Below are 12,538 nucleotides of genomic sequence, written 5' to 3'. Positions count from 1 at the left end.
ATTTCTTTTTTGAGCATCTGCTCCTGCTTCATAACCTCAAAGCAACTTCAAGCATCACTAACAAACAATATGAACAAGCAAAAATAATGCTATACCTGTGCAAAATGGTCTTATTATTATATATTATTAGACATACCTTTGGTGTTTGTGCCCATAGATGCTCCAGCACCTGTGTTATAATCTGAAATGACATCAGAAACCAAAGTTAAGACTTGTTTTCACTCCCTTTAATATTTCGACTTTTTTATTTATGAGTGAAGAGGTTGCTGTAACAATTTAATTTCCTTTTGCCATACGTTTCACATGGAGAAACAGTGGAAATTTTAGCAAACATTTTAGCAAACAGAGAGCTTTAGAGCTTTAAATATAGTGCATGATAATCATATTAAGACACGCTGGTACTATAGTAAGAGACTCTCAGTTTACCAGGTCTAGGGATATTCATCCATTGCCCATTTGGTACTCCTGATGGTCCACAGTCTGTAACAGACAGCATGTAGTATCATAAGCACAACAACCACCACACATATATGAACTTTAGACTTGAGGAATCTACCAAACAGGCAGACTTTGTGTTCGTAAAAGAGGATCAGTAGTAACACCAGCAGCTTAAATGACTGCTAAATGTAATCACGTTGGTGATTATTATTATTGATCAGTAACTGATTATATTATTATTATGATTACAGTTTACAGATTATTAAACACTGATGTCTTTCAGTGCCTCATTGAACCTCTAACATGAAGAATTAAGGCAGTTCTGACAGAGTTGGATCTTTCTTTTTGTTACTCAAAGAAAAGAGAGAAATGTTTACCATGTTTGGTTGGTTTAGCTCCTTGACCCTTGGAGACTGAAGCTCTTCCACTCTCTGAAAAAAGGAAACCGAAAGGTCAGGGTGTGATTAGCATTGCTCCATCTACAGTCGCTCTTTCAGGTGTTGCGGCATCAACAGTTGGCAGTGAAAAAAAAAATCAGATTAGTGGGTTAAACTTGCAATTCAACTCATGCACTGAATACGCTGTAATTAAATTTGTAACAAAAGTTAAAATGTCACAAAACACCCTTTAATCTAAATGACATATTTTATATTGGTGAATTTTTCAGTCATGTACTTCCAAACAATAAAAGCAGTTGAGAATTTGGGAAATATGCATATTTGCTCCTGTAGCTGTACAGCTAGTTAGCTTAGCTTAGCATAAAGTCCAGAAATATAGCCTAACAGCTAATCAAAGGAACTAAAACCCACTAATCCTCACCAGCATGTCACACCTCAGCAGAAAGCTTCCAGTTGTAGCAAAACAGGTTTTTATTAAAAGTTGAGTTAGGCGCACCGCCTGTCTTTCAATTTACCTTTGGGAGCAGTGATAATATCAATAAAGCAAATAAACAAATTCCCCAAAACATTACTTTAAAACCATTAGATATCAATTTTTAGGTGTGGGGTTTGGCATTAAAAAGAGAAAAAGTCCAAACTAAAAGGTTGGTAATTTTTTGAAGTCAACACTGAAGAAAACATGCAACACAACAACAATCTTTTTTGAAACAGAACCAGGACCAGCATCACTCTCAAACAAACGACATTTGTGTGCTTGTCACCTTGAGGGGTCTGGATGGTCTGTAAATGTTCATTGAGCCTAGTTTGAATTCAACTACTAACATGGTACAGAGTGAACAGTGCGGTCAACCCTGTGAGATCATAACAGCTATGATATCATCAGAATACTGAGAGTTAGGAAAAAAAACACAGCATTCATTAAACATCTACACATGCATTCCACGTCTAGTAATCACACCCACTTAGTTTGAGACTTAGTTTACCCGTTGCCCCAGTTTCCCCTGCAGGGTGACCTTTGACCCCGGGGTTATCAATCTCTGCCTCAGCCTCATGTTTGATGTTGGCTTCTTCTGGTGCGACATCAGGCACAACAACAGTCGCTGTTTCCCGAGCGGCGGCGGTGGTTTCTGTAATTTGAGCTGCCTCTGTTTTGGGAACAGCTTTGGTGCTTTCAGGGGCAGCGTTCCCCTCACCGGTGCTGTCTACCCCCAAAATAACCTCTGCCTCTGCAGCTTTTTGCTCAGGCACAGCACTCCCAGTCATATAACCTAGAGGTCATAAATGTTATCAGCATTTATGCAGATTAATTGACTAAACCTGCGACAATGAGCTTATTGTTTGTTGTGTAGAAAATGTCGAAAATCGATGTTTTTGTGCATCCACAGTGTAATGCAATGCAATGCAAATGCAAACCAAACTAAATTATAAGAACTTTTTGTTACTCAGTTTTGTTAACCATAATGAAACTTCCAGTTCCATGAAAAAGGTTACTTGCAGTTCCAGTAATAACAGCGATAACTTTGATAAGATTTCCCCTGAAGTTAAAGTACTACATTTATACATCTTCTTTTCTCTCTCTCATTAGGGTCACCACAGTAATATGTAATATGACATATTGGTGCTAGTATTAACCCTGGTAATGGTACTTGCCTTCTGGATAGACAGCTGCTGGGCCTGGTGCTGGTTTACTCTGGGAAACCCCCTGTGCAGGTCTGGCTATGGGGACCTTCTCTCCCTTGATCTGTGGACCTGTGGTTGAAGACTTTGGGTGTTTGGCAGGAAGTGCTGGGGCTGGTTCTGGTGTAACCTGAAGGACCAGCGGTGTCTGCTTGTAGCTTTTTTCTTGGGGCAAAGGGGAAACAAGCTTTTGGTATTTCTCTTTTGACACCTCAGCATGGACACCACCTGTCGGGGAAAAAGGCACTGCACCACGAGTTATTGCTTGTCGGAGGGAAAGGCCCTCCAGCGGTGCTACACTTGGCTGCTCAGGAGAAAGAACTCCACCTTTGAGGCTCTTTCCACTGAATTCACCTGCACCCTTTCCATCTTGGCCTTTTGTATTCGGCAGCATGTTATAACCTGTAAAAAAAACCAAAAAATGTAAAACCCTAACAGTCAGATGAGCCCCAGTGATCAAACACTTGGCGACAGTGGGAAGGAAAAACTCCCTTTTAACAGGAAGAAACCTCCAAGACCATAAATTAAAATGTACAAATGTTCAAATGTACACACCCAGCATTTGTCTGCTTAAGTTTATAGAAGCATTTTTGTAGTGCTATCTAATGATATGGGATCTCAACCTTGCACCAAACACATGCACAGGAGCATTTACCTGCATTGGCTGCTTTAGGCAACTGCCCTTTAGTTACACCAGCAGGACCACCATATCCTGTTTAAACAGAGCAGACATTAGAAACACATGAGGAGCCATCAACAGATGCAAAAAGAAAAAAACAACTGATTGTCCACAACTCAGTTGTTTGGTTCCCAAATACTGTATGTGTTCTGCAGAATTCACACCACTGTCGAGTGTTTTTACGCCTTCACTTGGTGCTCCGAGTCCTTTAGTAGCTTTCTGAGGTTTTGACCCTCTGTACCCTGCAGACAGCATCAGAATCAGAACAGCATTGAAGCTTGGGCCTAGCTGCTGGAGTTTCAAGTATGAATTTGCCATCTCATAACTCAAACTTACCGTACGGGTTTCCTCCGTATCCACCCAGTGCACCATTTCTAACTCCGTGACCTAGTGAGAGAATTGAATAATAATTTCTCAAGGCTGATTTTTATGTTTTAAAATGACAATTTTGACGTGAATAGAAATTAGCAAACGATAAACAATAAAGAGCAGATTGTCACCATTGGGTTTGGCTGTGTATCCTTTGAGTGCATTAGCTCCAGGCCCTGCCGCAGCTCCATAACCTTAGTCAAACATGAGTTTATATAAATACACCAATGGCATTAAACCAGAAACATTTACTATAGAGCACCAGAACAGAAAATAGTAATTGGTTACCACTGGGTTTGGGTCCATATCCATTGGCAGCAGGTCCTTTCCCATAACCTTGAGATCAAAAAACTCCTTAAAGAAACTTCAAAACTTAATTTAACCTTGTAAAGCCTGAAACAGGAAATGACTGCCAGGCAATTAAACATTTTTGAAACTGGGATGTTTACTGAACATTCTGACAAGTTGAAAGTAAAGAAAAGAAACTGTATGAGTTTTTAATTATGATTTTAAGTAAATCTGACATTTTTGTGTAATTTATTCAGGTTTTTCAGGGTAAAATAATCACAAATTTTTTAGAAGCAACAAAAACCCATGTGTAAGGTATGATATACTTAGCCTTACAGAGTTAACCACATTTATTTTGTGATGTGCTTACAACACAAGTATTACCTGGTTGTGGTCTTACTGCACCTCCTCTGTAGCCTCCATATCCTGTCAAATGTTCATAAAAGGAATATTAGTAATGTTCAAATCGATATTTAAGATGCGCATCAACGTTTTGAATCGTAAATTGAAATCTGAAAAAGAAGGAATGGTCTCACCGTTGGGTTTGGCACCATACCCGTATGGAACATTTCCGAAGCCTAAAGAAATACACAGGAGAAAAATGACAGTTGTTCTGAAACACTATCCATGTTTCACTCATAGATCCTTTCATTCAAGTTAAAGCTAAAGATTTATTTTTGCACCTGGATCAAAATAGTCAGAAACCAATCCCCCTCTCTAAAAAGAAGTTGGGGAATATGGGGTGGGTAATTTCACATTTTTGATTTGGCAGAAAAAGAGATTAGTACTCCCTGCAAACCAGGGGCCTTCTTTTTGTTAGACGAATGTGTAAACCACTACACAATGCCAGCCTATGCACACATGAGTGTAAAAAAAAACATAATATTTGAGGGAGAATAGCATCGTTGGCAATTGATAGCTTGATGCTAATGGCATGGAAAGGTTTTCTACCCTGTTTGAAAATCCTGTTGTTGTTTAGCATAAATCACCTTTAAGAATAGCTTGATACTTATCTTGACACTGACTTAGGTTGAAATATAACATTTTATTGTGGATGCACAGTTACCTGGCTTTGCAGACTTGGGAGCTCCACCATTCTGGGATCCATAACCTTAATAGTTTCACAAGCAGAAATTCAAAATTTAACTTCCATGTGGCAATAATATTTACTTGTGCATGTTAACCTACCATTTGACATGGCTCCATTGCTGAAAGGTGCTTTGGCCCCAGCATAACCTTTACAATGATGAATAACAATGATGAATAATGAATAATGAATTTTATTTTATAGCTTTTGATTTGTACACCAATATTCACTCTGTGATCTTTACCGTTGGGTTTTGCTCCTTGTCCATTGGAAGCACCAGCTGCTGCACCATAGCCTACAGTTTCAACATTGCAACATGAGTTCATTTATGTTGAGTGTATAGATGAAGACATAAAGTTGAAAAGCAGAGAAGCATGTTGTTATTGTCCTACCTGGCTTTGGTCCCTTCATCCACCCATTTCCATACCGATGCCCCAGACCCAAACCAGCACTGCCATAACCAACATTGTAACCTAAAAACACAGATAACCAGTACATTAGCCAAACACACCTGTAGGACTGAGCGTGTGACATCTATATGACTCACCTGCCATGGGCTGAGCTCCATAACCTTTATAACTTCCAGCAAACTGAGGCATTCCCAGACCTTTGAAGGCTCCCTTACCCGGTCCTTTATTCATATAGATATACCAATGTTACATCACCATTTTCACCTTTGTGGACAACAAAGCAACTGGAGTTGCATTACCTGCCCCATAAGGTGGTCGGCCATATCCTTTCATAGGTTTACTTCCAGCTCCTCCTTGGCCTGTTAAATATTTTGAGTATTTAACATATATGTGTGCTTTTAAAAGTCAAAGAGTCCAGCTGCCTGCTCCCAAATGACCCATTTACTTTCTTACCATTTGGTCGTCTCCCATAGCCAGTCGATGGACCAGCTACAGCTCCTTGACCTAAAGAGTGATGATAATATACAAAATTGTAAAACTATTTAATTTCCTTTTTTAAATCTTCATGCATTGAACTTCATGTTTTGCAAACAATACCTTTGGTGTTAGGCACATTTCCAGTAGAACCAGCACCATAACCTGCAACAGATGTGAGGTTCTTAATTTAATTAACACCTTAATCATGACCCTTCCCAGTTTTAAAACATTGTTATGTTTTATAATTCGCAACCAGGTTCTTCACTAACACCAAATCGATAAAAACATAAAGAAAATATAGTTATGTTAAAAAAGAAAAATTCACGTGATTCTGTACAGTCCTGAAAAACTAAATACACCCTTTCTGCAGGTTCTGCAGCAAATGTGAGCAGCACTCTAAAACATTTTGACAGTTTGTTGCTCTGGAGCATTCGTGTGTGTGTGTAGACACAACTCAACATCTTCCTGTTCCACCAAATTCACCCCAAGATGAGATCATGCAATGCTAAGAGAATCTGCGGAAAACACAAGAGCTGCTTCTCAGACTCTGCATCTCTCAGTTAGCATGTTCAATTTTGAAGTTCGTGACGTGATGATGATTTAGATTTTGATCCCCAGGACACCAACCAATCTGCAACAGCATGGTCCATACCCCAACCCGATTGAAATGCTCTCATAAGATCTTAAGAGAGCTTTGAACAAACACAAATACCCTCAAATCTCAAAGAACAAAAGTGACATAAGGAGGACCAAAATTCCTCCACAAAGATGTGAAAGACTTCATAGAGTTTATAGCTGCTAGAGGCAGTTCTACAAATTACTGAATCATGGGGTGTTCTGAGTTTTGAGGACTGTGAAGTGAGAGTCCTTTTTCATATAACTGTCTTACCATTGCCTTTTGTTCCATGTGCAGCAGCTGCATTACCTACAAATAAGCAACAGAACAGATTCAGAAACCTTTTTAGTCCCAGTATCATCATCTTGCTCGTTATTCTGCCACATAGCCACCACAAGAAGGCTTTAATAATCAAGACAATAGCATAAATGGAAACTATGCTAGTTTTATTAAAGTAGAGCAGTGCTGTTGTATTGGTTTACATGTTCGTTACCATTGCCTTTAGGTCCTTGCCATCCATATCTGCCATCCTGAGCACCATAGCCTGCAAAAAGAACAAAGTTAAAATCGAATGTGATTTAGTGTAGATGTGTGAGGTCTTAGTTACAAAACATGTGTTATAGCACCTTTAGTTTGTTGTCCATTGGTGGGACTGGCTTTAACAGGATATCCTGCAACAAACAAATTCAAACAGTGATTTTTATCGTGCCATTGATAATTAAGTGGATTTTAAAAGTGGGGAAATGTCTACCATTGGAGTTATCTCCATTTTGGTGGGATAAAACTGCAGGATATCCTCCTGAATTAGAAACACAGTGCCAACAGAGATCCAGTGTTACAACAAATGACTGATTCTGAGATGTAACATAACCACTGAATGTTCTTCAGTACCGGCATCAGAGAAAAATCTGTTGTAGGAATATGAGTAACCATCAGCAGAAAGATTTGGTAAATGTACACAGTAGGTGTATGGACACAGATTTACTGTTTGCATCTGTAACCTCAGTAACAACAATAAAACTGTGTTATCACTGACCGACTCCTTTTGTAGGATAGCCAGCATATCCAGTTCGTGGCCCCATTGCCCGGCCCACACCTTACAAAAAGAGTAAAGAGGACATAAATCTCAAAATCAGGCAAACAGTTCACTTCATGGTTTTTGAATCTGTGAAGATAATTTACCTTTTGATGGCATCAGCACTGCTCCTACACCTCCACCATTCTGTGGTGTCCTTCCTAGAAATAAAAAGTGTGAGCCAATGAACAAAAGCTTGTGACTTACATGGACATAATGCAACAAAGGTGACACAAAATGGACAGGATGTGGTGGACTCACCGTTAGGCTGTGGAAGTTGTCCATTGTGTACTCCAGCCACAGCACCGTAACCTTAAACACAAGATGCTGAGTGTAAGACTACTTGTTTAAAATTAATAATAGTAAGAAAAATATTTGGATTAGCAAAAATATCCTCTGAACACACCAATTTTTAACCCACTAATACAAAGCATTGGTCTCAGCCATTTATTTTGCAATGTCGGACTCTGTAGTTTTCTCTGGTCCCCTCTCCAATCAGACCAGGAGTGACATGTTTAGCCGCATGTTCTCCTTAAATTGTTGGCTGTCTGAGTGGTGTCCAAGAAACGATGTGGGCTTCATAGATAATTGGCAAACCTTCTGGAGGAAACCTGGTCTTGTTAGGAGGGACGGCATCCATCCCACTTTGGATGGAGCAGCTCTCATTTCTAGAAATATGGACAAATTTATTAAACCCCCCAAAATATGACTATCCAGAGTTGGGACCAGGAAGAGGAGTTGCAGTCTTACACGCCTCTCTGCAGCTTCTCTCCTCCTGCTACCCCCAAAAACCCATCTCCATAGAGACTGTGTCAGCTCCCAAACAGACAAAAAATCAAACTAAAAACCAGCAACAAACAACTTAAACATAAACAATTACAAAGAAAGAACAATACAGTATCCACATCTGAACCAAAGAGTAAAACAGTGAAATGTGGATTATTAAATATTAGGTCTCTCTCCTCCAAGTCTCTTTCAAGTACATGACTTAATAATTGATCAACAAATCGATTTACTCTGCCTTACAGAAACCAGGTTGCAGATTATGTTAGTTTAATCAACACCCCCGAGTCATTCTAACTATCAGAAACCTCAAAGCACAGGCCGAGGGGGCGGTGTGGCAGCAATTTTTCACACCAGCCTATTAATCAACCAAAGACCAAGACAGACCTTTAATTCATTTGAAAGCCTGATGCTTAACCTCGTCTCCACCCCAGCTGTAAAACTCAGAAACCAGTCTTACTTGTTATCATCTTTCGTCCACCTGGGCCTTACACAGAGTTTCTCTCTGATTTCTCAGACTTTTTATCTGATTTAGTGCTCAGCTCAGATAAAATAATTATTGTGGGTGATTTTAACATCCATGTAGATGCTAAAAATAACAGCCTCAACATGGCATTTAATCTGTTATTAGACTCAATTGGCTTCTCTCAAAATGTAAAAGAACCCACCCACCACTTTAATCACACTCTAGATCTTGTTTTAACATATGGCATAGAAACTGAACATTTAACAGTGTTTCCTGAAAACCCTCTCCTGTCTGATCATTTCCTGATAACATTTACATTTACAATAATTGATTACTATTTGTCATCCTACAGCTCTCACCCACTTTATTTTCTGCCAACATTTCCAAAGCTGAGTGTTTCTTCTTCACTCACTATGTGTTGATAGACCTCTCTCCGTTTAATCATTAGTTATTATTAATCTCTGGCTCTCAAACCAATCACAGCAGATGATTGGTTTGGGAGCCTGAGCCTGGTTCTGCTGGAGGTTTCTTCCTGTTAAAAGGGAGTTTTTCCTTCCCACTGTCGCCAGAGTGCTTGCTCATAGGGGGTCATATGATTGTTGGACTTTTCTCTGTATCTACTGTACAATATAAAGCGCCTTGAGGCGACTTTTGTTGTGATTTGGCGCTATATAAATAAAATTGAATTGAATATTTTGCATCCTTAAAGTGTTTCAGATAAAGTTAAGACTACAAATTCAGATGAAGCACACTCCAATTAAAACCAAATAAAACCAAGAAAGTTTCCATCTTTCATCACTATCATGGTCAAGATGATCGGTAAAATCATCTTGGAGTCTATGTAATGTAAGCAACATTAAGAAATTTGTATTTTCCATGTTTTTAAAGAGCGGGTTGTTTTTCCACAGCATGACAGATTTAAATTTTTATGACCCTGATGAAGGCCACAAGCCCAAACGCATTGGTCAGTTAACAAAGTTGTTCCTCTTTATTAACTGGCCAGCGCGTTTCGGCTAAGTGTTGCTGGAGTTCCTGCGTTGTAAGTTTCTCATCCTCCCCATGCACCTTGGAAGTAGGTGAAGTTGTGCCAGAAATCTTTGCTGCAGATTTTAATTTTCAATCAGATCATTTTTCATTTGCTTCAGAAAAGTTCACATTATTCAGTTACATTAGATGTTTTAGTGTTTATAATAAAAATGTGTAATTCCACTTAGATGCTGTTAGTTAAAAGTATTTTTATGCTTTTAGTTGCTTTTGTTCACATATTAAATTAGCGTCCTCCTTTAATTTGCATATAAGGATCCAAAATAACAACAAAAATGTTTAGATGTCTTCCCTTGTTCACTTTTATTTGATTTGCAGTTTAGCCCCTCTCCAAAAGAACGGAGAACGGAGTGACTGTGTCAGAGGTAAAACTATTCTCTTACTTTCTTACAGAGGGATGTTAAATTTAGACCGCCGCTGCCACATCAGCTTTGATTTCACAAACCGAGTCTGCGAGTAAAGACAAAACTAAATACACAGCTCCCTCGCATCATCACAAGGATACTTGGTAGAGGGTCGACCAGACGAAAGAGATTTACTGCTCATCTTGCTCAGATTTTGGTTTAACGCGATTGTTAGAAATTTGGCAGGCAAGCCCAACTAACATAACCGACTTTATGTTATTTCAGCACTCCTCGGAGTCCAGATAACTTGATTCCTGAGGTTTTTGGGAGTGCAGCCAGGATATTTTGAGAGTCTTGCAGAAAACATAACTACATGTACACTTTTATTTATTCTGAAAGAATTGAAAAAATGTCTTTCCTGCATTTCCTTCTCACATCGTTAAAGGAAATCTTAAATTCTCTAACTGATTTTGCATTAAATTGAAACACATGGCATGGTTTTACTGTCATTTTGAATCCAGCCCTCAAAGAGTTGATGTTTATACAATACAATACAACTTTATTTATATAGCACATTTAAAAGACCAGAGGTACACCAAAGTGTTTCTCAATAATACAATAATATGAAATAAAATTAAAATTACATAAGGATGCAATAGCAAAGTGCAAAATACACTACCAGATAAAACAGAGCACTTTAATCGGCAATGTTAAGTTAAATAAATAAGTTAACAAACGTAATTTAAAGGATTGAATAAATTCAGACATGCAAATATCAACTGGAAGATTATTCCGGTAATACAATAATATAGGTTAAAATTACATATAGGTTCAATTGCAAAGTACAAGGAATATGGTTTCCACTGACCATGGAAACAAACTACACAGTGTATGTCAATAAAGACTTTTAACATGGATGTTTCATTCATTAAGATCCGATGTTTCTTTTAGGTGTTCAGTCTATGTTTTACTCATGCAGAAACATGGCAGTTAAGGAACAGAAACTGTTACAGGTACAGTTCAGCTATAACACCAGAGGGAGTGCATTTTCCAGTATTGTTCTAAGCGCTGCAGTTTCCTGTTGGTGAAAGGAGACTCGTCTTAAAGCTTTACTACCATGTCATTGACTGCTAAGCCAAATTCTAGATTTAGGAAGAAGTAATTTAATTAAACCAAAATTAGGAATAAATATACTGATTGTCTGGTTTTTACTTTCAAACAAAATTTCCTTCTTTGATATCAGGAAATGTGGACGTCAGGTGCAGGAAAGGAAATGATGGAATACAAACTGAGACATGTCTGATGTACAGACACAGAGCGGCTCCTCTGTGCCAGTTACATCATCCTTGGCCATATACCAGCTCATAACTCAATCCCAGTTTTCCTCACACTAAACTACACCCCTGGAAATTTTCCAGCAACTACACTTACTCTGGCTATTTCCTGTAGCCTATATTCATTTACATTTATCCTAATATGGTTTACCTGTAAAACAATTTGGTGACTGTATTTTGAATTGTTAAAACTAACACATGGCAAAAACAGACACACACAAATAAATGTAAATCAAGCGTTAAACATCCAAACGAGATGTTATCAGATAATCTGCGCTTCAGCACACTCACCCCCTGTGTGTGCTGCCTGCACCAGCCAAAGGATCACTGCACTGTGAAGAAGAAGTTGTCCCATCATGCTGGACCTAAAAGACAATGTTTTTGAGACCCAGCGGGAGGATGAAGACGGTGAAGCAGATGTTTCAAAGTGGGGAACCTAACCTGATTACGAGGGCCTAATATACACTCAGCTCTGAGGCGTCCCTCCTCTCACCAGCTCTGTTTGTGGCGGACCATCCCCCACTTACTGGCAGATGCACCCGAGGTGTGCACACACTAACTGAATAATTGGCCTCTTAAAGTACATTAACACTTAACAGAGAGAAGCAAAGAGAGGGAGATTACCAGATTGGACATTGACTGATGACCTGTGGAGGGTGCATTACACATACAGGCTGGGCCAGCTGATAGTTTGAAAACTATACGTATACACCATTTTTAAAAGTATAAAGTGAAAGAAAAGAATCAGAAGTGATATAGATGTATGCAGGAAATTTGAGTAAAAAAACCCTCAGTTTCAGGACACAGTGTCACTTATTTAATACAAACTAAACCAAAATGGAGAAGCAGTGTGTGAAAAACACTGAAAAAAGTACACTGGGAAACGTTTTTGCCTTCATTTGGTTCTTTTTCAGTTATTCTGATGTAGATTTGCTGCTGTAGTTTGGATTATTGTCCTGTTGCTGATCCAATATGAGCCAAGCTGTCAGGCTAATGGACACATTTAACTCTAGAGTACTTTGGTACAAAGAGGAGTTCATGGTTGACTCAGTG

General features: G+C 38.8%; 1 protein-coding gene across 2 annotated transcripts in view; it reads right to left on the bottom strand.

Moving 5' to 3' along the window:
• Positions 1-12,538, bottom strand: part of cmn (calymmin) — a 21,493-nt gene extending 8,955 nt beyond the window's left edge. The window contains exons 1-27 of one of the 2 annotated variants that reach the window (XM_085170017.1): positions 11,777-12,538; positions 7,776-7,826; positions 7,622-7,675; positions 7,476-7,535; positions 7,191-7,238; positions 7,066-7,110; positions 6,933-6,983; positions 6,713-6,748; positions 5,944-5,985; positions 5,800-5,850; positions 5,646-5,705; positions 5,484-5,567; positions 5,329-5,409; positions 5,181-5,231; positions 5,038-5,085; positions 4,916-4,960; positions 4,386-4,427; positions 4,234-4,275; positions 3,850-3,897; positions 3,693-3,755; positions 3,529-3,579; positions 3,357-3,434; positions 3,169-3,225; positions 2,483-2,915; positions 816-865; positions 427-480; positions 137-181 (exon numbers count right to left, since the gene is read on the bottom strand). In XM_085170017.1, coding sequence (XP_085026143.1) covers positions 137-181; positions 427-480; positions 816-865; positions 2,483-2,915; positions 3,169-3,225; positions 3,357-3,434; positions 3,529-3,579; positions 3,693-3,755; positions 3,850-3,897; positions 4,234-4,275; positions 4,386-4,427; positions 4,916-4,960; positions 5,038-5,085; positions 5,181-5,231; positions 5,329-5,409; positions 5,484-5,567; positions 5,646-5,705; positions 5,800-5,850; positions 5,944-5,985; positions 6,713-6,748; positions 6,933-6,983; positions 7,066-7,110; positions 7,191-7,238; positions 7,476-7,535; positions 7,622-7,675; positions 7,776-7,826; positions 11,777-11,843 — 1,837 coding nt within the window. In that variant the 5' untranslated portion in view covers positions 11,844-12,538. The remainder of the gene's footprint in view (positions 1-136; positions 182-426; positions 481-815; positions 866-2,482; positions 2,916-3,168; positions 3,226-3,356; positions 3,435-3,528; positions 3,580-3,692; positions 3,756-3,849; positions 3,898-4,233; positions 4,276-4,385; positions 4,428-4,915; positions 4,961-5,037; positions 5,086-5,180; positions 5,232-5,328; positions 5,410-5,483; positions 5,568-5,645; positions 5,706-5,799; positions 5,851-5,943; positions 5,986-6,712; positions 6,749-6,932; positions 6,984-7,065; positions 7,111-7,190; positions 7,239-7,475; positions 7,536-7,621; positions 7,676-7,775; positions 7,827-11,776) is intronic. The other variant, XM_085170016.1, reaches the window with a different exon arrangement.

This window comes from Neolamprologus multifasciatus, chromosome 8 (genome assembly GCF_963576455.1).
Source record: "Neolamprologus multifasciatus chromosome 8, fNeoMul1.2, whole genome shotgun sequence".
Taxonomy (NCBI): Eukaryota; Metazoa; Chordata; class Actinopteri; order Cichliformes; family Cichlidae; genus Neolamprologus; species Neolamprologus multifasciatus.
The sequence above is the reverse complement of the archived record's forward strand: the minus strand, read 5'-3'. Positions and strand labels throughout refer to the sequence as shown.